The 27,786-nt window shown below is 40.9% G+C and overlaps 1 protein-coding gene across 3 annotated transcripts in view; it reads left to right on the plus strand.

Annotated features, from left to right (window-relative positions):
• Positions 1 to 27,786, plus strand: part of MAGI3 (membrane associated guanylate kinase, WW and PDZ domain containing 3) — a 497,671-nt gene that overhangs the window by 243,476 nt on the left and 226,409 nt on the right. For all 3 annotated transcript variants that reach the window (XM_077481559.1, XM_077481557.1, XM_077481558.1), the window contains exon 3: positions 384 to 503. In XM_077481559.1, the coding sequence (XP_077337685.1) occupies positions 384 to 503 (120 nt within the window). The remainder of the gene's footprint in view (positions 1 to 383; positions 504 to 27,786) is intronic.

Consider the following 27,786-nt stretch of genomic DNA (forward strand, 5'->3'; position numbering starts at 1 on the left):
AAACAATTCCAATGTCATTCTGGTACTGCAATCTTGATTCCACATTTTTTTTAAATGTATTCAGTGTTTAGTTCATGGAAAACAAACTATGTTCCCATTCAGTCTTTGCCATGCCTCCCAGACTTCACAAAAACTTGTCTGTTCTTTGCGCTCCCTCTTCCTACATTATTCATTGCCCTAGTTTCATACCAAAGAGCTCTCTTAAACTTCTTGAACTTTTTTTTTTATCCAAATTGTATTTGGATTTGCATTCTGGCCTCTAATTTACATAGTCCCCAAGGGTCCAGTTCTTCATGTGAAGTGTATTCTTTTTTTATCATTGGTTTAGTAATCCTAACTCAGCAATCTAAGCCTGTACACTCATGGTATTTGTTTCACTTTAGGTACAACGCGATCACCAAGAGATGGCGAAGTCCCCGGTGTTGATTATAATTTCATTACTGTAGAACAGTTCAAAGCATTAGAAGACAGCGGAGTCTTGCTGGAGAGTGGAACATATGATGGTAAGTACGTGTAGCGGTCTGATAATAGATGCAGGAAATAACCGATATCTGAGGCACCAGATCTGCAGATCCAAGCAATGAAGATGTCAGCAGCACCTCATTATCTACTGGTCAATAATTTTAAACGCCAAAAACATGACTTAGTAGTCATTGATCACTTTCTTTTTAAAAAGTTAACCCTTTTTTTTTCTTTAACAGAAATGTTTATTGTAAAAAAAACAAATTGCCGTTACAATGTCATAATCAGTAGAAATACAACCATACACAGATAGAAAACAGGATGAAGTCTATAGCAGTCTAATCCCCAGACCAATTGGGTACCTTCTAGGTAGGTATCGAGTTATTCCTACCGACAACTAGGGTTCTCCACAAGCATAATCTTTCCACATCCTATGCCCATACATACTGTATAGCCTATGTAATTGAAAAGTGAGATATTTCTCGGGGGGGGGGGGGGGTGGGGGGGTGGGGAGGAGGGTGAGTAAAAATGGAGTTCAAATGAGATGACCTCTTCCCCATGTAATCTTTCAGGTTGTCTCTTGGTACTTAGCCATTGGCGTCTAGCCACCCTGACCAGACTTTGTTGAAATTTGCTGGGCACTGCCCGCTCTCATATGGGAATCTGTAGAGGGGTAGTACCGAGTGTATGGAAAGGCACCAAGAGTCTCTTGTGGGTGGCCCTGCTGACTTCCATCTTAGCAATTATTTCCCTTCTAGCATAGAACAGGAAGAATGTCATACATACTGTAGCTTAGTATACCTGTCTCCCTGCACCTCATCTAAGTTGCTCAATAGGAGGGTCAGGGGGTCCAACGGGATCTGTGTCCCAGAATGAACCTTCCTCCCGTCTACATCTGAGGCACAATGGATCCAGTTGAGGGTATATGCGGGCTAGTCTCTGTGGGGTGTAGAAGGCCCTGTGGAGAAATTTGAGCTGAATAAATCTGTCTTTCGCCACTATCATCGAGCGAATAAACGTGGAGACAAATTCCTACCATTCCTTGTCACCAAGCTTCTAAATGACTGTCTTGTACTTGTCCAGAGATTGGGTTGGTTTAATGTCATGGGCAACCGTCAAGTAGAGGTACAGAGAGGAAAGGGGTTTCCCCATCGTACTGGAAATTAAGACGCTGTATAGAATCCAATTTCTGGAAATTGTGTCCTAAAACCATGTCTCAACTGCCATTATCTAAATTCCCATGAGTTGGATATTGAGTACAGGACTTTCAATTCCTGAAATGTCATGAGTTTACCATCCTTAGTGATATGTTTCCTTGCCCATAGTGAAGGGTCCGGTAAAGGATTTAGATGGGATAGCATTGTATTCCCCCCCATAAGGGCATGTAAGGGGATATTTGAAAGGGTTTTTTACATACTGCTCTAGCTTCCTGACAGACCCTTATTGTGGTCTTCATAGAGGTAGTTACGGAGGGGTCAGCTTGCCTCCCCCTAAATGCTAGTTTGCTAAACGCTGCATATGACCCCAGGATGGCCGCTTCTAATGTAACCACTGGGTTTTTTCTGGGCTGAGAAAACCACCAGCGTACGGTGAAAAGGATGGCTGCCCAATAATAAATTTGGAAGTTTGGGAGCGCGAAACCTCCTCCCGAAAGGGGAAGGGTACAGTATTCGTTTTGCCACCCTAGGGCCAGACGAGGGACACCATCAGTCCCTCTAATCTCTTGAAGCTTTTGGGGAGATGTGATGGGGTGTTCCTGAAAAAGTATAGAAAATGAGGTAAATACACAATTTTTAGTAGGTTTACCCTACCTACAGGTGTCAGGGGAGTGTGCACCATGCTGCACATTTGGTGGTGACCTGCAACATAAGGGGCTGTATGTTATTGCTCATACAGTCTCCTATCTCACTGGTGACCTTAATGCCCACGTTTTTAAACTCTTCCACCTATTTAAGCTGTGTCTGGGTATCAAGTGAATGAGGAGTGCAGCGAGAAAAGTAGAGACATATCCCAGTTGATGCGTATGCCTGAGTAGCCACTGAACTGATCAGATAGGGATAGTGCTTTTTGAAGGGATGTGGATGCATCCTCTAGATAAAGCAGTGCATCATTCGAGTAAAGGGGGAGCTTTTCTTCAATGGTCCCAACCTGTATACCCCTCCCTTAACTGTCCGCTTGAATGAGGGTGGCCAGGGGTTCCAATGCCAGGCCAAACAGCCCTGGAGATGGGAGACACCCCTGCTCGTTCCGCGGTTCAGCGGAAATTGTTCCGATAAACAACCATTCATCTGGACCCTAGCTTGTGGATTAGCATACTGCATCTTTACCCATGACATGAATTTAGGGCCAAAGCCAAATTTAGCAAGAACTGGCCACAGATCTCTCCACTCAAGGGAGTCAAAAGCTTTCTCCGCGTCCAGAGAGGCCACCAGCCCATCACCTTCCTGGTTTGCTCTGGCAATGTGGCTGACGAGTCTCCTGGTGTTGATATCTGTGCATCTACCCAGCATGAATCCCATTTGGTCGGGGTGAACAAGAGTTCTGATCACTATGTTTAGTCTGTTGGCTAATATTTTGGCTAGTAGTTTTGCATCTACATTTAATAGGCTAATATGAGGAGCACAGGGAAGGGTCCTTCTCCGGCTTAGGGATCACTACTATGACTGCCTCTCCAATGGATTGGGAAAGTGTCTTTGACTCTGATTTTGACCATCATAGCGTGAAATCTAGTGGCAAGGACGTCTGCATATTATTTTTAAAGCTCTACTAGAATACCGTCAGGGCCAGGAGTTTTGCCCGACTGCAGTGTTTTGAGTGCCTTAAATATTTCCTCTACTGTGATGGACCCGTCTGTTCCTAAAGGTGGAAGTCAGAACTGAGATATCTATGTCCTCTAAATAGGATGTCAGTTTGCCCTCCCTATAGGTCACGCTAGAAGTGTAGCGTGATAGTATGTGGCGAAGCAGCGGTTTATTTCTTCGTGGGTATAAAGGAGGTCTCCACTAGGGCTGAGGATATGGGGAATGCTCATACCACCTGAATGTTCCCTGGAGAGCCAGGCCAGAAGCTTCCCTGATCTTTTCCCCTGCTCAAATATGCATTGGGATTGTGCTAGTAACTTCTTCTGTGTAAGGGAGGTACGGAGGGAGAGGACCTCCCTGGTCAGAGATTGCAGTCTGAAGTAGTGTTTGGGGACCTCAAGATCTAACATAGAGCGCCTCCTGTGTGCCAGCTTCTGATTCAGCTCTAACCTCCCTTTCCTAATCTTAGCAATGATGGTCTGATATTGCCCTCTCGTGAATGCCTTAAAGGCATCCCACACTACTGTGGTCTCCGCAGAACCCGGGTTGGCTGCTCAGTATCCCTCCAACTCTCTTCTAAATTGTGTGTGTACCTCCGGGTCAGAAACCCAAAATCTAGAGAGCCTCCATAGTTTGTCTGTGAGGGAGCCCGGAGCGCCTAAGCTCAAGAGCAAAGGTGCGTGGTCCAATATGCCTCTGGGCAGTAACTTGGCCTCCTGGACCTTAGAGAGGACAGATCTCCCAGCAAAAATTAGCTCAATACAGGAAAAGGATCTGTGTGATGCAGAGTGGAAAGTGTAGGCCCGAGATTGAGGGTGTCTCCATCTCCAGACATCTGCCAGACCATAAGTCTCTGCCCATGTCGCCAAGCCAACGTAGTGGGGTCAGTGTTGCTAGTCTGTCCATGCCTGGATCAGGAGCCATATTAAAGTCACCTAGCAGTACAACATGGCAAATTCTGTGATCTTGGTTGTTATTTGGTTCAATAGCTGCAGCGATGCTGGTGGAGGAAAATATAGACCTACAATGTCTGGGAGAGAACTCTAGCATTAATAATTACATATCTGCCGTCCAGGTCCAATGCCAAGTCCAGGAGTCTGAAGGGGAGAGTCTTGAGTACAAGTACACTTGCAACCCTTGCAAAGTTGGAGTAGGTGGAGTGGTAGTGGTAGCCTACCCATGTTTTTTTATTGTTTTTTTTAAGAGCTAGCGTTTTGCTGCCCGCCAGGTGGGTTTCCTGGAGTATACTGTGGAGTTCAGACCCCTAGTGTTCCAAGATAGAATGTTAAGGACAAACATAGGTGCTGGAGCACTCAGGAGGTTTAGATTATTGTGGCTGAGACAGTGAATGACCTGGCATTCGGACCCGGATGGAGCAATCACAGTGCAAAGGCAATGTTGAGGTATTAACCATGACCGGTAATAGGTTAGCGATCAAACATCTTAAAGTATGGCTTTATAAAACGAACAAACCAGCCCCTAAGGGGCAACAATTCCCCCCCACCCCACCTTTTCCCAAAACTGATAAGGGCTTCCAAACCCAAGTCCCAACTCAGCATGCTGGCTGCAAGGGGGATCCATGCAAGAGACAAGCTGGACCCCTCCGAATCTAATGAGGGGGGGGGGGGCTCAGGCAAGCAGGTCAGTTCTCCACACTGATCACCTCCACTAGTTATAAGTGCTGGTGAGGGTTGTGGTAGAGTCTTAGGAGAAAATAAGGGAACAGGTATTTAAGTACCCCACTGCAATAAGAGTATAATCCAACATGGAAATGTGTGTTCTGCTAGGTGTTCTGCTGTTGCTTTGGCGAACAGAGGGGAGAGATACTGGCTGAGTCTCCTGACCATGTCAGGGGCACAAAACTTATGTTGCAGGGAAAAACAGGAACAGTCTGAAGCCTAGGTTTAATAATAATGTAGACCACCCCCAACAACCTGCACCACAGTCCCAGTAAATATTACCCATGGGCTCTCCAGTACCCCATCAGGACAGTCAACAGGGGGGGGGGGGTAACCCAAGGATAAGAACTAGGAGGAAGTCTGCTCATAATGAGGATCCCTGTGGGTGGCTGAGGGGCAAACCCTCAAAGGGGACAACAGGTGCAGGGAACTGGACAGGCATGCCACAGACCGGGATGACCCAAAGTGTAGTGTCAGAAGGAGATAAAGAACTCACTGCTATCCAGATAAACGGATCGGTGGTAGGGAATCCAGCCAGGCAGAGGCCCCCCTTGATGAGTGGAAGAAGCGTGTCTTCTCTCCATCCTGGACCAGAAGGCGGGCTGGGAAGAGCACACTATAACGGATATTGCAGGTCCTCATTGTCGCTTTCACAAACGATTTGTGTAGCTTTTGCGTCTCAACAGAGTAGTCCGGGAAGATCATCAGTTTATTTTTTTGGAAGCGCAATTCAACCAACAGCCTGGAGGCATGGAGAATTTCGTCCCACTCCCAGAAGTTCAGCATGCGGAGGATGAAGGTTCTCGGGGGAGCTCCTGAGGGGACATGCTTAGGTGGGACATGGTGGGCCCTCTCCACGTTGTAGTGGGGGGACAAGGGGGCATCAGGGAGGAGGGTGCACAGCATGCCTTCCACGAAGCCTGTCAGGCTCCCCCCTCAGCTCACTCAGGCAGGCCAATTTGAAGGCTTGAAGGTTGTTCCAGGACCTCGTCCTCTGATCGATCCGCTGTTCGGTCTTCGTCACTCTGGAGCAGAGTTTGGCATGTCTTGGCGTATGAGGCCTACGTCCAGTTTTACTACCTTGATCTTCGCAGTAAGTGTAGATTGGCAAGTAGCAATTGCCGCCATCACCTCTGCTAGCCAAGGCAGCCTGGAAGCCAGTTCTTTTCAGTTACTGAAGGGCTACAGGGCAGTTAACATTCTATGTTCTATGAAACTGACATACATGGAATACATCTGACAACCATCCTTAACTTTACATCTTAACATCCTTAACTTTTTAAGTGTAGAATAATATTAAAAACATTAATATTAAAACCAATAATACAAAAAGAATTAATCCATATGCATAGTTAGTGGCTCTTGACTAAATGTAGAATTAAAAAACTCTTAAAGGGAATAAGTTTTGCCTATCTAATGAATAGCACCAGATTCCCTTTAAAGCAGTAGTAAAGCCAGCTTTGTGATTTTTACCTACAGGTAAGCCCATAAATAAGGCTTACCTGTAGATAAAATTAATATCCCCTAAATGTGCACAGTTTAGGAGATATTCACCCTGGATGCAGCCATTGATGTCAACGGCACATGCACTCTGCAGGTCCAGCATACCTTGCCGGACCTTCAGAGCTTTGTGCCTGAACCGAGTGCTCCTGCGCACATTCGTGCAGTCACGTCATCGCGGTTTTGGCCCATCACTCAGCCGAAGTGTGCAAACCTGGAAGAAAGACAGAGTGAAGATGTCAGCCCTCTCAGCGGTGACCAGGCACCACTGGAAATTTTTGTTTCAAGGTAAGTATTTCATTATGTGCTAGTATGCAATATATACTAGCACATTATGCAATTGCCTTACAGGTATGTTTTTTTTTAACAGCCGAGGTTTACTACCGGTTTAATGCAGATCCATGTACATAACCTCTGCTGCTGGAGTCATAGCTTAACCAAGACTATATAATCCCTTTTGATAGTGCCAATGGGGCCCAATGCAGCTACATAGTCAGCTATCTCTTTGTTGCCTGACTTACCTGACTTTTTTTTTTTTGGCTCCTGGTGATGCATGAATCTTTGAAAGAGGGCAAGAAAAGTATGTCTATTCTGATGGGGATAGGGTTCTATGCAGACCTGTTGCTTTTTACTGAATGGGAAAAGTACAGGTTTTCTGTAAAGCATATCTATAGTCAAAGTGTAAAATCATGTATTCATTTTTGCATTGTGTTTCAGCTGTTTTTGACTAAGCTGAATGATCTTGAAGTTTGTAAACTGCCTTTGTGAATATCCTCACATATTTACTTTCTTTAATTCACTGTGCTCTGTGAATAGGCACTACAGTGTCATACATTTTACAGAGCCTGCATTCTGAACTGCAGAAGTGCTGAGAAGAAACATTTCAGGTGTCATAGTGCTGCTTGCATTTAGCAAGGTGCCATGGGATATGTAGTGCAAATTGAAAGCAAGCAGCAGATGAGAACCTGCAAAGCATGCAGGGAATCCAGGAAGTTGGTGAAAGAGATGGCCAGTAAATTATAAAAACTATTGTTTGTTTTGTTCTTACAAAAGATGTTCTAAAATGAAAATGTATGCTGTGACTATAGAATATCATAGAGCTTTACACTTTTACACTTTTATACATTCTGTACACTCACTACTTTGCTACAATGTAAAGTGCCATTTCTTCAGTGTTGTCACATGAAAAGATATAATAATATATTTACAAAAATTTGAGGGGTGTACTCACTTTTTTGAGATACTGTATATCTATATATCATAAATACTATAATCTCTGTTCTCATTTGCATAAGGGGCTTGGGTGGAGAAACAGCAGTATAATTATGTTCCCAGTAAATTACTGTACAGGGGGGTGGGGGCAGCAAAAAGCTTGGCCATTGGAGGACAGTCAGGCTGTCTTCCCAGCTCAGCCAGAAAACCACACTGGGAAGGATGCGCTTCTATGCCTAGTGCGGTCAATTTGAAACAGGAAAACAGGGGGCTTGGCAGGAACACCAGGTATTTAACACAGTACTGTACAAAGAGAATAGGATACTTTTTAATACAAGCATGTGGTATAACATGCACATATCGGGATATGAAATGTTGAGGTAACATATTGTTGAGGGCTCTGACATGAGACAACAAAACCCTGCCTCTACCAAAATTGTCCCCTCCACACAGAGATGCAGTGAAAACCAAGTCATGGAAAGTCATAAATGTGGTAAGGATCAGCTGAAGAGAGACCACGGGCAAGGCTAATTACACATAGGGTGGGCTCCGTTGGAGTCTGCCTGCTCAGCAGGGAATCTGTCCTCTGATCTTTGCTGAGCAGTTGAATGGCTGGTCTTTTTCTGCTTAGCTTGGGCGGTCAGATGTAAACAAACCGTCTGTCTATTTATACTCCATTATCATCTGATCCAATCTTTCAGACGTCTGTTTTTAGTAGACCGGATAAGATGTTGGCAGGTATCAACATACACATGTCCGTTGACACACGTCGCTCCATTGAGGAAACTGGAGGGTTCGATCGAGTTCACCTGAAAAACTGACACGCTGACCCGATCGGTCTGTCCATATGAAAGGGCCCAAAATAATGGTGACTATATATAAAACAAACCAATCTGTGCTAATACATAAAAGCAGCTAGCCATAAAGAGAGATACAAATTGCAGCGCTGTAAAAGACTTTTCAGATGCCAGAGTGTACATATCTCATTAAACCATCATAAATTGTCCAGTACTAGGAGTCAATCCTTCAATAAATGAAGAAATCTGTGTAAGAAGTCTTAAAGTGTGTGATGAACACCAACCACCACCAAACATTCAGGGTGCACACTCACCTAACAGTAGGGCTCTCACACACTTTGGCACTTTTTGCACAGCGTTCTTTTTGTATTAAAGGGTTGACTCCCAGGATTAGAGTTGGACCATTTATTATTATTATTATTATTATTATTATTATTATTATTATTATACAGGTTTTATATAGCGCCAACAGTTTGTGCAGCGCTCAACAAAATGAATGATGGCCTTTTGATTTACAATGCTGCAACTTATTAAATACTGGTGACTAGTCTTTTGTCCTCCACCTATTTTTTTGGACACGGCTTCCAGAGTTAATTTTCATTGTTAAAGCACAGCAAAACCTCTAGTTTAAATCAGCTGAACACATTCCTGTTGAATCAAAATAAAAGGTATGCAAATTCTTAATTTTCTTTAGAAAGAAGCCAAAGCCTGAGTAGAAAAGACTGCCAGCATGCTGCAGATGAAGAGCCTTGCTCTCTCTGTGGAAGCAATGGTCTCTCTGTTCAGGCCTGACATGCTCCCTGCTCCCCTTCTCAGAATTAAAGCTCACCAATTGGGAGAGAATGTTTGCTGATTGGCATCAGCAGAGAGACCACTGCTTCCACACAGAGAGCAGGGGTCCTTCTTTATGGTATGCTGGCAATGGGCAGGTTTTACACTCACATTGTGACTGCTTTCTAAAGAAAAAAAAAAGTAAAAGAAGGTTCTATTACGCTTTAAGGCTGCACTGTTTTTAAAACTTTAGATTTGATTATTACAAATGTCCATTGATGACTGGCTCAGTAGTTTAAGCAGTTTAAGCACAAAATCAAGCAGGAAGGTCATTAGTTTCTTTATGAAAAGCTCTCTTTACCTGCAAAGTAATCAGCCGTTTCCTATGACTAATGAACAAGAAAAGGAGAGTCAGACGAAGGAGTAATGGAGGTTGGATTTATTACTGTTGAAAAGTGTTGCGTATCATTGTTTAAACACAATGTGACAACAGATGTAAATTAAATAGGATGCCAGGGTTTCCTGTTTCTGCTCTTGTTGGCGTTTCGATAAGGTCCAAAGTTTGAGGCATTTGTTTGGAAATTGGATAATCTGGCTGTGTTGTATTGGTATAAATTAGATCTTAAGTGTGTGATGTGAGATGAACGTAAGGGACCTTTTTATATGTAATATTTTTCAAAAACATTTTAATTGACGAGAGCTACAAGTTCTCTCTATATTAATAAATTAGTAAAATTTAGTGGGAACCTCTTTTTACGATAGGTTAGGTTGGATTAGGTTTTTAGCTGGAACTAATTGATGTTAACTGATATAATTACTTTAAGTGGTTGTTAAGCCACTATATTATATTTGTACCATTCCATCTGATATATAACGATGTGTCCCAGTACCTATGCTGTATAAAAACTGCCAATTTCTACCTTATCTCAGAGCGTCTCGCGGCGCTCACACGACTCCTTGGCTCTTTCCCCAGCTGACAACTACAGTGAAAGGGGCCAAGAATTCCTGCTGACTTCGGCTGGGAGGAGGGGAGAGACTAGCGGTCACATGAGCATCGGGAGACGCTCTGAGATAAGGTAGAAATCAGCATTGTTGTTATACAGCACAGGCACTGGGACACATATCATTATATAATGGATGTGATGGTTCAAATATAATATAGTTTTTTTTTATAGCAGGGGCAGGCAGGGAAGAAGGGGGAGAGGACAGGGGAGAGCAGAGCTGTGGATGACTGAGGCACGTAAGCTGACCACTGTGTCAGGGCTCAGCAGCCATGATAAACCATGGTCAGTTTACAGGGGGAAGGGCAGAACCGGGCAGGATCAGCCAGCTTTTTTAGATTATACAGGGGGGCAAAATTACATAGCACAAGCACTGTGCTGTTATTCATGCTTTAAAGTGGATGTATACATGAAAAAAAAAGTTTAAGAAAGACTTAGACCTGGTACAGTAGAGGATGTCAGTTCATCTCTGCCCAGTCTTGCCACGAAGAGTTAATCCATCTCCGAGCAAGCCTCTTGTGTTTTTTTAGTAGGATAAAAAAATTACACTTAGATAAGTTTGTGTCGCCAATTCCCCCACTGCTGTGACTGACATCTGATTTCTTTCTCTCTTGAACGAGCAGAGAGACTGTTATGTTTCCTGCTTCACATCCCTCCTCCTTTCTTCTTCAGCTCTCCCGGGATTGGCTGCTCCACACCTCACCATGATTGGGCATGCTGCAGTCATGTGGTGCCTTTCCTTGAGTTTTGATTGGATGTTACTCATCATTGGGATCAGTGTGACTGAGGAGGATATTCATGGTGCAGTCAGCTCCCAGAGCCAAAAGAGAGAGTAGGAGAGTGTAGTGTGAGCAGGGAAACTTGTGATCTCACAATTCCACCCACAAGCTCTGGCAAAGAGACCCACCCACCGATTCCAGCGTTTTGTGGGCCTCTACTGAGGAAGGGGTGACATTTGCAAGGTATTTGCAAGGAGGCTTGCATGTATATATACATTAATACTGTGCCATTAGTTTATACTGGGTGAGTAGTGGGTTTACATCCACTTTAAGGGAACAGGATTTTTTTATTTTTTTAAGGCAACAAACACTAACCATGGTTTATTGGTGATCGCACCCAGCCACTACAACCAACATGTGACACACAGCAGGTCAAAGCTCACTGTGCTATCACCAATACATGGCAATAGTGACGTTTCAGAAACATCTGTAATATACACAGCGGGGGAGAAACTGAAGAGTGCAAAATCTGGTGCATCTCTACATAGAAACCAATCAGCTTCCAGGTTTTATTATCAGTTAGAAGCTGATTGGCTGCCATGCACAGCTGCACCGGATTCTGACTGCACTAGCTAATCTCCCCAATTGTGACAACAGACAGGAATCTTTAAGAGATTTACAACATGGTTATGCTCTTGAAAGAGACAGGGATTCTTCAAGTTTTGACTTAATACATTAAAGGCCATTTTAGCAATTTTTAAAATATTGGTTTATTACATTTTTTTTTTTTTTTAAATGATGACAAAATATTTACAGACAAAACCGTATTACAACATAAAAGAAACAATAGTACAACAGATAAACAAAAAGGCATCAAGAATGAAAGTTCTTAAAAGCGATGGTAAACTGTCATTTTTTTTGTTTTGTTTTTTAAAGCTCAAGGCAAAGTTATAATGTGCTAGTTTGAATTGCACGTTAGCACAAAATGAGAAACTTGCCTTAAAAGGAAGCCCTCCAGCGGCACACTGTCACCTCTGACAGAGCTTCCATCTTCACCCAGTCTTCCTTTCCGGGTTGGCAGGCCCTGGTCCTTTGATTGGACGAGCCGCAATGACATCACGGGAGCCACTTTTCACGGCACAGGACTCTGAAGGTATGGCTGGGGTATGCCGCTACTTCAAAGCGCATGTTGCCGGTGATAGCTCTTAAACGGTGCATGTTTAGGAGATATTTACCTAATAATAAGGCTTACTTATAGGCAAAAATCAACCAAGGGCATTTACTCTCACTTTCAAATCCTATGTTGTTTGGGTTTCAGCAAAGTTCAGTCAATGGGCATAAAATTTACTTGGCTCTTAAGAAATAAGAATCTGGGCAGATGTTCATTACTTGATGGTAAAAGCGATCTCCAGTCTACTGATACAGCAGCTTTTTGCAGACCTTCTAGAGGGTGCCACTGAGCCCTCCCCTCAACCAATTACATGGATAAAAGGGGTAGGAGTATTGAAATTATTTATAATAATCCAGCAGACTCAGATTCAGGCAAACAATATATTACACAGCATTAACTACTACTGCTCCAGAAGGTTTTACCCACTTCCTGACCAGACCATTTTTTATTTGCGATATGGCACTGCATTGCTTTAACTGAAAATTGCGTGGTCGTGCGACACTGTACCCAAATAAAATTGATGTCCATTTTTTCCCTCCACAAATAGAGCTTTCTCTTGATGATATTTGATCGCCTCTGTGCTTTCTATTGTTTGCGCTATGAACAAAATTTTGAAAAAAAATACATTTTTTTTTTTACTTTCTACTATAATACATATCCAATCAAAAATGTTAAACAAATAAATTTATCATTTTAGGCCAATATATATTCTTCTACATATTTTTGGTAAAAAAAATTCCAATATGCATATATTGATTGGTTTGCACAAAAGTCCTAGCGTCTACAAACTACGAGATAGATTTAGGGACTTTTATATATACTTTTTTACTGGCAATGGTGGCAATCTGTGATTTTAAGCAGGATGGCGATGGACAAATCTGACACTGAGTGACACTTTTTCGGGACCATTGACACCAATACAGTAATCAGTGCTATAAAAATGCACCGATTACTGTATATATGGCACTGGCAGGGAAGAGGTTAAAACCAGGACGATCAAAGGGTTAAATGTTCCCTAGGGAGGTGCTTACTAACTGTGGGGGGCAGTGTCACACTGAAAGAAAAGAGCAATCCGCGATTCAGCTTAGCTGAATGTGCATTTATTTATTTTTTTCTAAAAAGTGAACTTAACTTTAAGAAATACCCTTTATTAGCGCTGATGACATTAGTGTAATAATCTTTTAAGATATGTTCATTAATGGCTGCAGAGATGCATTCCTGGGGTTATGTTTTGAGAGGGGAGTCACCGACCGGTCTTGTGGATGCTGTGTTTTTTTTGTTTTTTGTTTTTTATTGCTTGCGGATTTTAAAACAACAAGGTTGCCCTGTGTTTGCCAACTCCGTTTTCGGCCACTTGGATCTCATTGTCACCACCTGCAATTGTGAACATTTAGGTTTCAGCACTTCTTTCCTCTGTGCAATAAGCACATCAATGGATTTGTGAGCATTCAGATCAATTCTTGAAGACGAAATATTATACAAACCACTTAAGAAAAAAAAGGAGGCAAGCAGCCATCCAAATTGTGGCAAGGCCCCAAAAGAGGATAAGATTTTAGGAACCATCCAGGATTCAATTTTGACTTGGCAATGTGCTGTTGCTCCTCTTCCTCTGGGTAACCAGAATAGCTTCTAACCATAGATGGTGTCCCAATGGCTTGAGATCATTACATCTGAGATCTTAATACAGTTAGCAGAAAAAAAATTGGATGGGTGCATGTGGCTTTTACAGCTGTGGAAGAGGTGTGTATACAGTACAATACAAGAGGTAGGTTGAGTTACACTCCTAAGCTATAGATCTGTTGTTTTGCTTAGGGTAGCACATAAAGTAGATTCATGGTACTCTGTAGTACACATTTAATGCAGTATACTTGATCATTTGAATTGATCGTTAAATTACCAAGCAACATAGTCCTGAGGCGCATCTACTGTCTTCCATTCAATATTTATTCTAAACCCCTGTGTATACAGCTTGAATCCTGCAGTATTTATAATTGAAGCTTAGTGCACTGGCAAACTTCCCAAGAAACAGCATGTAAAACAGACAGACTGAGTATTAAGGGTGTCTGCCTATCTGCATTAAGCAAGTCTTGAACCCATGCATAGATTTGTGAATGGAGACTGCATGAACTATCCAAAGAATAAATAAAAATCTGCAGTCTTAAATTGTCATCATGTGACTTCCTTACAGTAGAATTGGGACAAATTCTTTCTGAAAAGGGCACTGATAGAGTAAGCCTGTCCTCTGGCACAATACTCCCATAAAGTTTAGGATATGTTGCATAAAGTAATCAAGGAGAGATAACATCCTGAGGGCTTGCCAGATATTCTTTAGAATGAATAACCAAAATGAAAATTATGAATTTGTTTACTGGTTAATTTTAATGGAGGAGAAGACCAAATTACAATATCGAAGATTTCTAAATTGATCTCCACCCACTCTATCCTGAAATCTATGCTCATGTTTACAATTACTTAATTCCTACAGGAAACATTTCCTGCTCTGAATGCCAAGTCTTTATATTGCATCTGCTTAACATTCATTTTTATAGCGACACCACTTTATATTATGGCTTTTATAGGGGATTTTTTTCTTTTTTTTCCCTCTAACGCTGGCATGTTTAGAAAATTAAAAACCTGATGACAAACTACATTTTATGCCAGCTAGATCAATTGGAAACTGCACATTTGTGTGTTGCAAACTATTTCTGAGCATAAATATCTGGAGAGACTTAAATATATTTATGCATGATAATTTTACATGTGGTAAGGCTTGTTTACCGCTTACAGAATGCTGGCTGAAGCACCAAACTGCCCCCTCTATAATATGGTGAAAGACATCTTTCTAGTTTTTGGAAAGCTTTATTTTGGGATTTATTCATGCTGTTGAAGGAATATGGAGTAGGTAAGACTGAGAGTTTGAAGTAACGCATATACTGTATATGATGGTGTTTATCCGTTGCAAAATAATATGCCTTAAAAGTATTATTTCCAAACCTGATACATGGAAATCATGTTAAGCATGTCTTATACAATGCAAGATTGCAAGTAAGTGTCTATATTTTCTGTATTATACTGAGTAGCAATGGATACACTTTGTCCAAATGATGCTTTCAGATTATTCAATTTATTTGTAACAAGGTAGGTGTCCTCCCTGATTTCTACTATTAATGGCAATTTTCACCATTGTCATCAATTGGTACAAAAACAAGAAACCCCAAAAATTCATAAGTGGCAACTTATCCTGCTAAACTTTTCTATGTGGAGGGACGTAAAATATCTAAAAGTTACAATCTACCTATAAAACAGCATACGAACTGCAGGCTTCTCTTGATACAGCAAGAAATTAATTGGTACAAAAAGTGGTAATAAACAACATTTATCACAGAACAGTAAGGTGAAAGCCACAGTTAACAAAGGAGAACACTGAACTCTTATTTGCATGGAAGACCCTCAAGAAAATTCTTTGGACAGATAAGACCATTTTTTTTTGTGCTTTTTTACATCTGGTTTGCAAACGGTTACTATAGTGTAAGGGATTGGGAATGCCTTGGTGTTTCCATACCTGCGCAGTTTTGGAGAGCTACAAATTCTCCAAAACAAAATTTGAATGTCTGGGTTATCTTTCCATGAACTGAAGCAGAAGCATAGTTTATTCATGCCACAAGTCACTAATAAAAAATTCAAAAAGAAAGCCAATAAAGTTTTGGGCTGACAGAAACTTCAGGTAGAATTCCAGTCTAACCCTAACTAGTCTTAATGTCCCTTTCCCCTGCCTAACATTCAACTATTCAAGATGCAACTAACCTGTGTTAAAAAGATGTATATACTTACCTATTTTCATCCAACTCTGGTCCAGTCACGTGATCACATACAAGGAAGAGGGGTGAGCCCGCAACAACAGCTCAGAATGCCTGGAAACGATGATGTCTTTCATTGTCAGCGCTTCTTCTCCCCTTCCACTGGCTGACATTAAGTAGCTGGCTCATGTGACAGACCGGAGTTGGCTAAGGATAGGCAAAGCATTGATTTTCTTTTATATATTAAAGCAGTACTAAACCTATTGTTTTCAGCCAAGGAAGCGGTCATCTTGACCTCTAATCTTCAACTGTCATGTTGCTGCACATTTGACCAGTTATGACACCAGCCATTTAATGGTTTGACTGTTTGGTTGAGAGCACCAGCAATGCGACAGTTACATTCCTGGCACATGCTAGAAATGTAACTGTTTTGTGAAACTTTTAGGCTACTTTTACACTGGGGTGGTGGGGGGTGGTAGCGGTAAAGTGCCGCTGTTATAGCGGCGCTTTTTGGCCACTAGCGGGGTGCCTTTAACCCCCGCTAACAGATTAAAGGGTCAAAAGCACCCATGTTGCAGTGCTGCCGAATTGCTTTGCAGGTGCTTTGACAGTGTTTCCCATTCATTCCAATGGCCAGGGGTGGTGTAGGAGCTGTATACACCGCTTCGGCACTGCCCCAAAGATGCTGCTTGCATGGCTTTTTTTCCTGTCCTGCAAGCGCACCACCCCAGTGTGAAAGCACTCGGACTTTCACACTGGGGTGACTTGAGAGGCGCTTTACAGGCACTATTTTTAAGGCAAAAATGCCTTAGTGTAATGGGGCTTAAATCGATGGATTTAGTTCCACTTTAATGTAAAAAAGTTGCTGTAAATAAAAAAGGATTGTTTTTGTGAAACACGTGATTAGATTTTTGACTTCACTTAAAACTCACACATTAGTTCCCTATAAAAATTATATATATATATATATATATATATATATATATATATATATAATATATATATTCGTCTAACAAGAGTAAAACTGCACTGGATGCAAAGGAAAAAAATCATATGTGAAAAATACCATAATGCAAGGCATACATATAAGTACAAAACGTGCAACACTTAATGAATAACATATACTATACGTATTATATAATGCTGAAAATACAAATAAAACAATATAATGCGTTACTACACAAATTAAGTGTAAAGTCCCATGTGTAAAGGAGGAAATATCCCAAGTGACTGGGGAGTTATATATGATGCGATGTGGAGGTGTATCCCAAAAAAAGAGAGGATTCCAGTTCTTAGTGCCACTATGCAAATTTCCCCAGTGAATGTAAGGTGGGGGGGTTAACAGATTGTAGTGACCCTCATTAAAAAGAAGTCATAAAGGCATTTATAGCTATATACTGGCACCTTATGACCTCCAATCTGCTCACTGTAATCGTGGCAAAGTGGGTGTGTACCTCAAAGAGAGAGAAAAGAGCACTCTCCATAGTTTAGATCAATTTAAAAGCAGTATTTTGGTCAAATTGTACCTAGAAAACATGAAGTTTAGGAGGGTATTCCAAACAATTCAAATGCGAGTCTTTCCCATAAACAAAATGGCCACGGCAGGTTGGCGCATTTCGTCATAAGTGACATCATCAATAGTAATTTGTGTATTCACACATAATATTGCTGCATTTGTATTTTCAGCACAGATAACTTTTGTACACTATATAGTTAGTATAGTATAAGTAATTCATTAAGTGCTGCACGTTTTGTGTTTTTATTGATTATATATAATGTGTATTGGATTTTTAACCAATGCATTTTTCCCTTAAAATGCTGATTTGGTGTCCTTAAAGGTCTAGTAAAAATTTTTTTCAATAAAACAGAGCCTATTAATCGCTGCAAATTCTGCCCAGAATGGCTGTGATCATGTGATCTGGAGTAATTTCGTTTTTATTCATGTACTGTCCTTGCCATAAAATATGTAAATGGTACTGCTTGCTGGATCAATCTTTGTCATGACATAATTAGCCCAAGAGTTCTTTTTATTTAGGTTTTGTATATTTATTATGTAAATCTTTTTGCCCTATAGTCATTTACATTTCTAAATGTAAACATCTTTAAGCCTAATAACTTGCTCTGAGAACCTATGTTCTTTATATGCTTCATTTATTTTGTTGCCCACATCTACACTCTTCAAGCATTTATTTTGCCCTCTGTCCAAATATTTGTGTTCATTCACATGTGTATGATGTGTAAATAATCCATAGCAATTTAACAATCAATGTGATCAAGGCGTCTAGCCGAAGCGCATGAGCCTTTGTGTATTTTACTCACTATCATGTTTAAATAAAGTCTTCGTAAGGATTATATGGAGTTGCGGCTATCCCTTCTTTTCCGGCAATTTAACACATTTTTGTAATTCTAACTTTTTAAAGCAATTTATATACTGGATTATAAGAGTATCATTTTAAATTCATATATTTTTTTTTTTTTTCTTTTTGGAGTAATAATAACAGTTTAAATCACATTACATGGTACGTAATCACCGGGAATTCCAGTGCGCATCTCAAATATAATGGTACAGTTATCAAGACTAAATTACCATTGTTTGCAGTTCCCCAAGGTGGTGTTTAAAAATCATGGGTTTGTAGATCCAGAGGGAGAAAACACAAGTGACATTTGCACCGATCTAGTCTGAAGGTGGTTGTAATCAAGAAAATGGGTGTGTAGAGTCAAATGTACAGGAAAAATGGGTGTGTAGAGTCAAATGTACAGGTACTCGCATCCTATATTATCATGTATTGGCACAAAAGGGAGGGTAGGGCAACAGAATTACCAACTTTCCACATAATATGCTGGACCAACTGCATAATCTGTCTATGTGCCTGTCTCAAGTCTCCTGCCTTTATATTCATATAGAAACTTTCTTGTTACCATAACGACCAGTAATGCCACGTACACACGACCGGACTGTCCGGCAAAATAGGTCAGAGGGAATCATTCTGTCGGATAGTCTGATCGTGTGTGGGATAGTCCAATCATTTTTCTTAAAAATATTCAGGGGGACCTAGAAATTGAACAAAAAAAATCCATCGAAAATCCGTTGGGAAGACTATCGGACCTTTTCTGCCAGAAAGTCTGGTCGTGTGTATGCGGCATAAGATTACACCTTTCATTATTAAAATGAGTGCGATGTTTGACCCACAGCATAAAAATCACCCCCTAGATTGCCCTAATTTCTGTATTTTTTATTTTTTTTATTTTACATTTTTTCCTGCAACTATACGAGTAGTTGAGAAAATGCAGAAATTAATCAGGTGGTATATTTTCAGTCAAGTAAAATTTAGGGTTTGTGTCCATGATCTAGGGTGAGAGGTCTAAGCCCCTGTACACACGGTCGGAGATTTCCACAACCAAATCCGTCGGATTTTGCCCGTCGGATTTTGCCCGAAACTGTTGCATACACACGGTCGGACAAAGTTGGCGAAAAATCCGATCTTTCAGAACGTGATGACGCAATTTCGTTATGATGGGACTACATTCAGGCTAGTAGCCAATAGCTTTGATGTAGGAATTTGATCTGAGCATGCATGGCACTTGGTCCGATCAAAATTCTCTACACATGATCGGAGTATGTCCGATTGGCCCAGTTGGTCGGGAAATATTTCCAACATGTTGGAAAATTGGGTCTGGCGGATATTCCGACGGAATCAGTCCGATGCATACCACACACAGTCGGATTATCAGACGACACAGTCCGATAGGACACATTCCGACGGATTCTCCGACCGCGTGTACAAGGGCTAAGATTTTAAGACTATAGTTGGTACTTTTCGCAAAAACAAATACAATTATTGAATACAAAAAGGAGAGCAGAGGGACTGTCTGGAACACCAGGTATTTCACACTGAAGCAATACTAAGAGCATAGGATACTTTTCAATACAAGTACATGGTACAGCAGGCATATATCAGGAATATGAAGTGTTGGGGTAACAAACGCTTTAATACAGTATATGGCAAAATCCATATAAGATTAAAATTGTGAGCACCTGTAAAATGGTAGAAAATGAAAACATGCAAAACTGTAAATAGGTGAACGGTTTAAAACCTTTATTACACCAGCATTTGTAGAGCTGTCCTAACTGTATAGCGCTGTTAATATAGATTTGTAGGTTTTAACAACATAGCTATGTGCATGATGTGTTTGTATGCATGATTTTTTAAATTTGTTTGTGTGTTTTTTAACTCCTGTACATTTCCTACTGGTTAGAAATTCACCACTCTACTAGAAAGATAAAAAGCTGCCAGATTACATTTAAAATAAGCTTATGACTGCCATAAGTTGCCATGGTATAGCAGATGGGTCCTTGGCAACCAAAACATTAAAGAAATAGCTGATTGGCAAATGGGACTGGAGCACCCAGTTTAGGCCTCTAGTGAGTGAAAGCAATTTCCATAATTATATAATTTGTCCTCAACAGTACATGTTGCTCATGTTCCTAAAAAGCTGTACAGTTTACATTCAGGGGGAAATTATTGGAAATTGCTGTGCTAGCATAAGAGGACGGTCTAATGGATTGAAGACTCAAAACTAACAGACAGCCAAAGCAGCCTGCAAGTGTTGCATTATAAAGCTTTGGATCCTATGGCAACCAAATTGTAATATGAGTGTATGTCAGACTCTGTCAGTTTATGTCAGTCACTGCCAATCAGATGTATTCCATAGGATAAAACCCCCTAACCGGGAAATGAAGATACATGGCTTTTCATGTAGTGGGCTTTATTCAAAGCTGAACTCCAGCTATACCGGTGAAAACACAGTTAAGATATACAGTGCTCAGCATAAATTAGTAATCCCCTACAGATTTGTCAGAAAAGCAGGCCATTGATTGCAACCAAGATTTGTTAATTTCCACACACGAAAAAGTATTTTCCCTAACAAATTCATTCAAGACCATGTTGCAAAAATGAATACACCCCAATGAAAGTCTTAGGAACAAAGCTAAATTTTAGATAACAAAATCCTAATTGACAAAAATTCAACTACAGGTGAGACTAACTATTCATTAAACAGGTGTCCAGCAGACAGTTGATTATAAAAGGCCATTATTTAACAAAGAAAACCCCTTTCCATTTCATGCTGTCAGCAATGGAACCACATGGAAGTGAAATGTCACAAGGCCTGAGAAAGAAAATAATTCTTTACACAAGAAGATCAGCAAAGCTTTACTTATTAGAATAATTATCAGAGTAATCAGCAAAGCTTTACTTGTCAGAATACTGTAGCAAAAGTGATGCAAAAATTTAAAGGAGCTGTAAACCCGTTTTTTTTTTTTTTTCTTCACCTTAATGCATCCTATGCCTCTCTTAAGGCCCATGCACACAAAAAAGCCTGCCTAGAATTTGCCAGGGTCCATGCTCAAAAAGAAGACGACTGCTGGGACTCTGTACTCGAGTGATGAGACCAAGATAAATGTTTTTGGAACCGATGGCTTCAAAACTGTATGGCGCCGCGAAGGTGAGGAGTTCAAAGATAAAATGCATGGTGCCTACAGTAAAACATGGTGGTGTCCTCCAGTGGGGCTGCATGATTGCTGCAGGTGTCAGGGAGCTGCATTTTATTGATGGTATCTTGCAAATGTACTGCTCTGTATTGAAAGAGAAGATGCTACAATTACTCTGTGCCCTTGGTCGTCGTACACTTTCAACATGACAATGATTCAAAACACACTAAGGCCACTGTTGAATTTCTTACGAAGAGCAAGGTGAAAGTGATTCAGTGGCCAAGTATGTCTCCTAATCTGAATCCAATTGGACACCTATGGGAAATTCTGAAGAGACAAGTTGAGCATCACTCTCCATCCAGCATCCAGACTCTAGTAGAAGTCGTTCTTTTTAAATGGAAAACGATAGATGTTGCAATATTTCGCCAACTTGTTCATTCCATGCCTAGAAGACTTGGTGCTGTCCTTACAAATTATGGAGGTCATACAAAATACTAAATGTAGTAGTTTTTGTTGTGGGGTGTATTCATTTTTGCATCAACTGATTTAAGTAAAACTGAAGATTTTGTAATCTAAGTTATATTATTAACCACTTCCCGACTGGCTCACGCCGATGTACGTCGGCAGAATGGCACGGACAGGCAAATGGGCGTAGAGGTACATCCCTTTAAATTTGCCATCATGCCATCACGTGCAGGCCCCGTGGACTCGATCGCCGCTGGGTTACCTGCGATCATCTCACGGGGAGGGAGAATGGGGAGATGCTAAAGTAATCAAGCATCTCCCTGTCCTGTCTAGCAACAGTGACACTGATCTCTGCTCCCTGTGATTGGAGCAGAGATCAGTGATGTGTAAAACACAGCCACGCCCCCCAAGCTTAGCAATAGCCTCCCACGGGGAACACTTAACCCCTACACTGCCACCTAGTGGTTAACCCCTTCACTGCCAGTGTCATTTACACAGGTCCCAAAAATGTGTAAAAAATGTCTGATGTGTCTGCCATAATGTTGCAGTCACAATAGAAATCGCTGATCACCACCATTACTAGTAAAAAAAAAAATATATATTAATAAAAATGCCATAAAACTATCCCCTATTTTGTAAACGCTATAACTTTAGCGCAAACCAATCAATCACTTATTGCGATTTTTTTTTTTTAATATGTAAACAATACGTATTGGTCTAAACTGAGGAAAAAAAAATTTTTATACATTTTTTGGGGGATATTTATTATAGCAAAAAGTAAAAAATTATGTTTTTTTCAAAATTGTCGCTCTTTTTTGTTTATGGTGCAAAAAATAAAAAACGCAGGGGTGATCAAATACCACCAAAAGAAAGCTCTATTTGTGGGAAAAAAGTATGTCAATTTTGTTTGGCAGCCAAGTCGCATGAACGTGCAATTGTCAGTTAAATCGACGCAGTGCCGAATCGCAAAAAGTGATCTGGTCTTTGGCCAGCAAAATGGCCCAGGGCTTATGTGGTTAACTTATCTTTCATGTAATGGAGCTGAACATGTTCTATAAAACCCAGTTTTTCAATAAAATTTACATTGTTCTTGTGTTCAATGAGATATGAGGGGTGTACTCATTTATGCTGAGCACTGTATATACAAAGCAACTGTTTCAAAGCCAGGTTAGTGACCTGAATTTTCTTTACTGCAATTCAGCAAGGTCACCTCACTTGCCCAAACTGTGACTGAGGGAGCAGCAGCAGGCCGATGAACCAATTCCTCATTGATCCATAGTACTGCCCCACCCTATCCTTGTTTTACCATGGCAACACTATGCATAAAAACAGTGCCTGCTGCTATGTAATATACACTATTAATGTGCTAAAAAAAAGATCTGCACCTTTTAAAACCAAACACAAGTGAAATCCATATAGTGCAAATATTCCTCTGTGACATCCAAGTGAAATCATTCCTGCGGTGTTAAGCAGGTTCCTCCAATAATGAGCCCAAAGAAACCACTACGTGCAAAAGTAATATGAAGGTTCGCACTCACCAGATGTTGTGGAATCCTAGTCTAGACCTCCTAGTCTTATGACAAAAGGCTCAATAAAGGCTTAGGTGTATTTTGTGACCAAAGTATATCTTCCGGATGGTTCCCGATGGACCCTCCTTGCGGTGGTCAAAGGTTCCAAAATTGGGAGTTAATGGCCGAAAAGAGAAAGAAAAGAAAATGGAAAATTGACTCCTTAGAGTGTAAAAAAGTTTAGGGTAGTTTTATTAAAATCCTCCGTAGTAGGCTACGCATACAAACATGGTTAAAAATCTGTCCCGTGTGAGCATCCGCACTAGCAGTGGGGACAGTGGAAGCAGTACCTGCTTGGTGTTGGCATGTGTTCCACCTGTGTACAACGTAGCACGACGTGTATCCCAGCTTGACTTGTTTCTTCATCAGTCATGACATCTTCAGAAGCTGGAGGTCAGGCTGCACTCACCCAAATAAATCCCCGCTATACATAAAAACCGCCCCTCTTCTCCGCACATTACAATAAATGGATGTGCGAATACAGTTAGCAAATATGTACGTAAAAAGAAAGCATCCCGATGGAGCCAATAATTTGTCCAAAAAGTTAGCAACAGGTATATGCCCAGATATCAATCAGACAACCAGTGAGGGATAATATAAATATGTATTGTAATACGTATAGGTTTGGAATTTGAGGCTGGTTTATAAGAAATCAAAAAGATCTTAAGTAATAATGCCAGCCCATAATGCTCTTGTATAGTTCCTAATACTCCAAGTGGGGGCTTCGGGTAAGTGTTTAAACGATGCAGGATTGGCAAGCAGGTTTTTTTTGTGCCAAATGCTTTCCACTGCCACCAATAATCATTTTTTGTCAGATCTTTTAGTACTTTTCCGAAACAAACAAGCAATGACAATACATTAAAATATTCTGTCAACTGGGGTCATACACCCCTGCTGGGTACACAGTTAAAAAACCTGAACAACTCGTATATACAGTGTGAATGTATGTGTGTGTGTGTATATATATATATATATATATATATATATATATATACACATACATACATACATACACACTGTATATAAGACAGATATAGTAGTACATAACATTTATCTGTATATGTGGTTTGAACTCTGCAATAGGCACTTTTATTTTACATACTAAACATTGTTTTTGATGAGGGACAGTAACTATTAAGTTCTGATCTTTTATTAAGCAAATGGATCTAAAGGCAAAACTATGTACCTATGCTACAATGGTTCAGCGCACACAAGGTTCCTTGCTTTCCCGGCTGCTTCTGAGTGCCAGTCTTTGGCCATCTTGATTGGTCAAGAAGGTTTGTGCAGAGGGACTGAACTGATAAAAAAAAAAATCCAGAAGGATTGAACTGACAGAGAAAAAAAAAGGCACTCACAAGAAAATTAGACCCAAATGAATTCTGATTATCACCTATTCATCATTCCATTCAGCTCATATAGCAAACACATTTTTGGGATAATTAAAAGCACTGGAGGCTATTATCTGAGAGATATGCTAATATATCTGAATTTAATCAGATCAGAGGCATCTAAGCCATTAAACATAATCGTTGCTTACGTGGTGTGATCAGAATTCTGTGGTGGTGCAGAAACCTGCATTTTTTTAGAACAAAAAAAGAGGAGGTCCTTTCGCCTACTTAGGGTGACCTCTCACATTGAAAGTAAAGAGATGGTGATCGTATTGAGTTAAAAAAAAAAAAAAAAAGGTTTGGGGAAATCATAGATTGTCATCACTATACCCAAAAGAACTGCATAATGGTTATGATCTTTATTTTAATGTGTAAATTATGTGTCATTAGGGGTATTGAAATTTTTGCTTTATTTTATTTTTAGATCTGCAAGAATTCTTGGGAGATTGTTGCATTATGAACATTCTATAACTGATACATTGTTTTTATTTTCTGATGTGCCCGTTTCTTTGTTTTTGTGGTGATGGGGGGGTTTAATGTGTTGTTTGTACCGTATTTATCGGCGTATAACACGCGTCAGCGTATAACACGCGTCAGCGTATAACATGCACCCCAAGTTTAGGAGGGAATTTTAAGGAAAAAAAAAACTTACATTTAAATGCCCATCAATGCAGCCTTATCAGTGTCCATCTGAAGCCTTGTCAGTGTCATTTGCGTCCTTGTCCTGAAGCCTGTCCATCATTGCAGCCTTGTCATGCAGCCTGTCCATCAAGGCAGCCTTGTCATGCAGCCTTGTCATACAGCCTGTCCATCATTGCAGCCTTGTCATGCAGCCTGTCCATCAAGGCAGCCTTGTCATACAGCCTGTCCATCATTGCAGCCTTGTCATGCAGCCTGTCCATTATTGCAGCCTTGTGCAATGTTGTCCCCTTGTGTTAATTGCAGATTTTATTTTTAAAAATGGCGCCGCCAAGATGTCCTGTGTATCTCGGCGGCGCCTGCTAGTTCTTCGGCTCTTCTTGCGGCCACCTTCGGCTCTTCTCGTGGCTTTTGGATGCATTCGGCTGTTCTCGGCGGCTTTCGGCCGTTCTCAGCGGTTTTCTGAGAATGGCCGAAGGCGGCAGAGAGCCGCGAGAAGAGCCGAAGGCGGCTGAAAGCCGCCCAGAGGCTCAAAATCGCTCAGAAAACGCGGAGGATCGGCGTATAAAATACACCCGCAATTTTCCCCTGATTTTAAGGGGAGAAAAGTGTGTGTTATACGCCGATAAATAAGGTATATATTATTGCCTGGAGTAAGGCGTAAGATGTGTTTCCTCTTTCTTGTAATTGAAAGTATTTTATCCCAACATTTCATATTCCTGCAATATGTCTATAGTACCATACATTTCTATCAAAAACCATCCTATTTTCTGTAATTGCTACCTTTTGTGTGAAATACCTGGTGATCCTGCCATTCCCCCTGCTTTTAAACTGACCAATCCAGGAGATGGAAGCACATCTATCCCAGTGTGGTCAGTTTTCTTCTTTTGCATTTTACTTGAGAACACATCCTGCCTGTATCCCATTTGTCAGACTTGTTGCCAACTCCCACGACCCCCGCACTCCTGCCCCTCCGCACAGCTAATCACTGGGAAGATCTGTCTATTGCTGTTTCTCTGCCTCTGGCGAAACACCCCTCTGCAGTCTCCTCCACCTCCAGCTTTTTAAGCCACTTTCAGTGGGGACAATAATTATTTGATCCCTTGCAGATTTTGTAAGTTTGCCCACTTACAAAGAAATTAAGGGTCTATCATTTTTATCATAGGTGTGTTTTAAATGATAGAGCCAGAATATCAACCACAAATCCAGAAAAAAACACGTAAAATAAATGCTATAAATTTAGTTGCAGTTCAGTGAGTAAAATAAGTAATTGATCCCCAAGCAAAACATAACTTAGTACTTGATGGAGAAACCCTTGTTGGCAAGCACAGAGGTGTTTCTTGTAATTGGTGACCAGGTTTGCACACATCTCAGGAGGAATTTTGATCCTCTCTTCTTTAAAGATCTTCTCTAAATCCTTAAGGTTTCCTGGCAACTCAGTCTCCACTTTCTCCATAAATTTGCTATAGGATTAAGGTCTGGAGACTGACTAGGCCACTCCATGGTCTTAATGTGCTTCTTAATGGACCTCTCCTTTGTTACCTTGTTTTGGGTCATTCTCATACTGGAAGACCCATCCACAACCCATCTTCAGTGTTCTGGCTGAGGGAAGAAGGCTCTTAACCAAGATTTTACAATACAAGGCCTCATCCATTGGCCCCTCAGAACATCATCCCTACAGTCAAGCACGGAGGTGGAGCCATTATGCTTTGGGGCTGTTTCTCTGCTAAAGGCACAGACTGGCTTTGCTGCATTTAGGAGCCATGTATTGTAAGATCTTGGATGAGAACCTTCTTCTCTCAGCCAGAACACTGAAGATGGGTCATGGATTGGTCTTTCAGCATGACAATGACCCAAAACATACCACCAAGGCAACAAATGAGTGGCTCAAGAAGAAGCACTTTAAGGTCACGCCTAGCCAGCCTTCAGTTAATCACATAGAAAATTTATGGAGAGAGCTGAAACTTCGAGTTGCCAAGGGACAGCTAAGAAACCTTATGGATTTAGAAAAGATCTGTAAAAAAAAAGTGTGGAGCCAAAATCCCTCCTGAGATGTGTGCAAAGCCAGTCACCAATTACAAGAAATGTCTTACCTCTATACTTACCAACGGGGGTTTCTCCACCAAGTACTAACTCATGTTTTGCTTGGGGATCAAATACTTATTTTACTCACTGAACTGCAACTCAATTTATAACATTTGTATCGTGTTTTTTTCTGGATTTTTGGTTGATATTCTGTTTCTAGCATTTAAAATACACCTATGATAAAAATGATAGACCCTTCATTTCTTTGTAAGTGGGCAAACGTACGAAATCTGCAGGGGA

This window comes from Lithobates pipiens, unplaced genomic scaffold (genome assembly GCF_037356315.1).
Source record: "Lithobates pipiens isolate NorthernLeopardFrog02 unplaced genomic scaffold, aLitPip1_a1.2 Scaffold_16, whole genome shotgun sequence".
Lineage (NCBI taxonomy): Eukaryota > Metazoa > Chordata > Amphibia > Anura > Ranidae > Lithobates > Lithobates pipiens.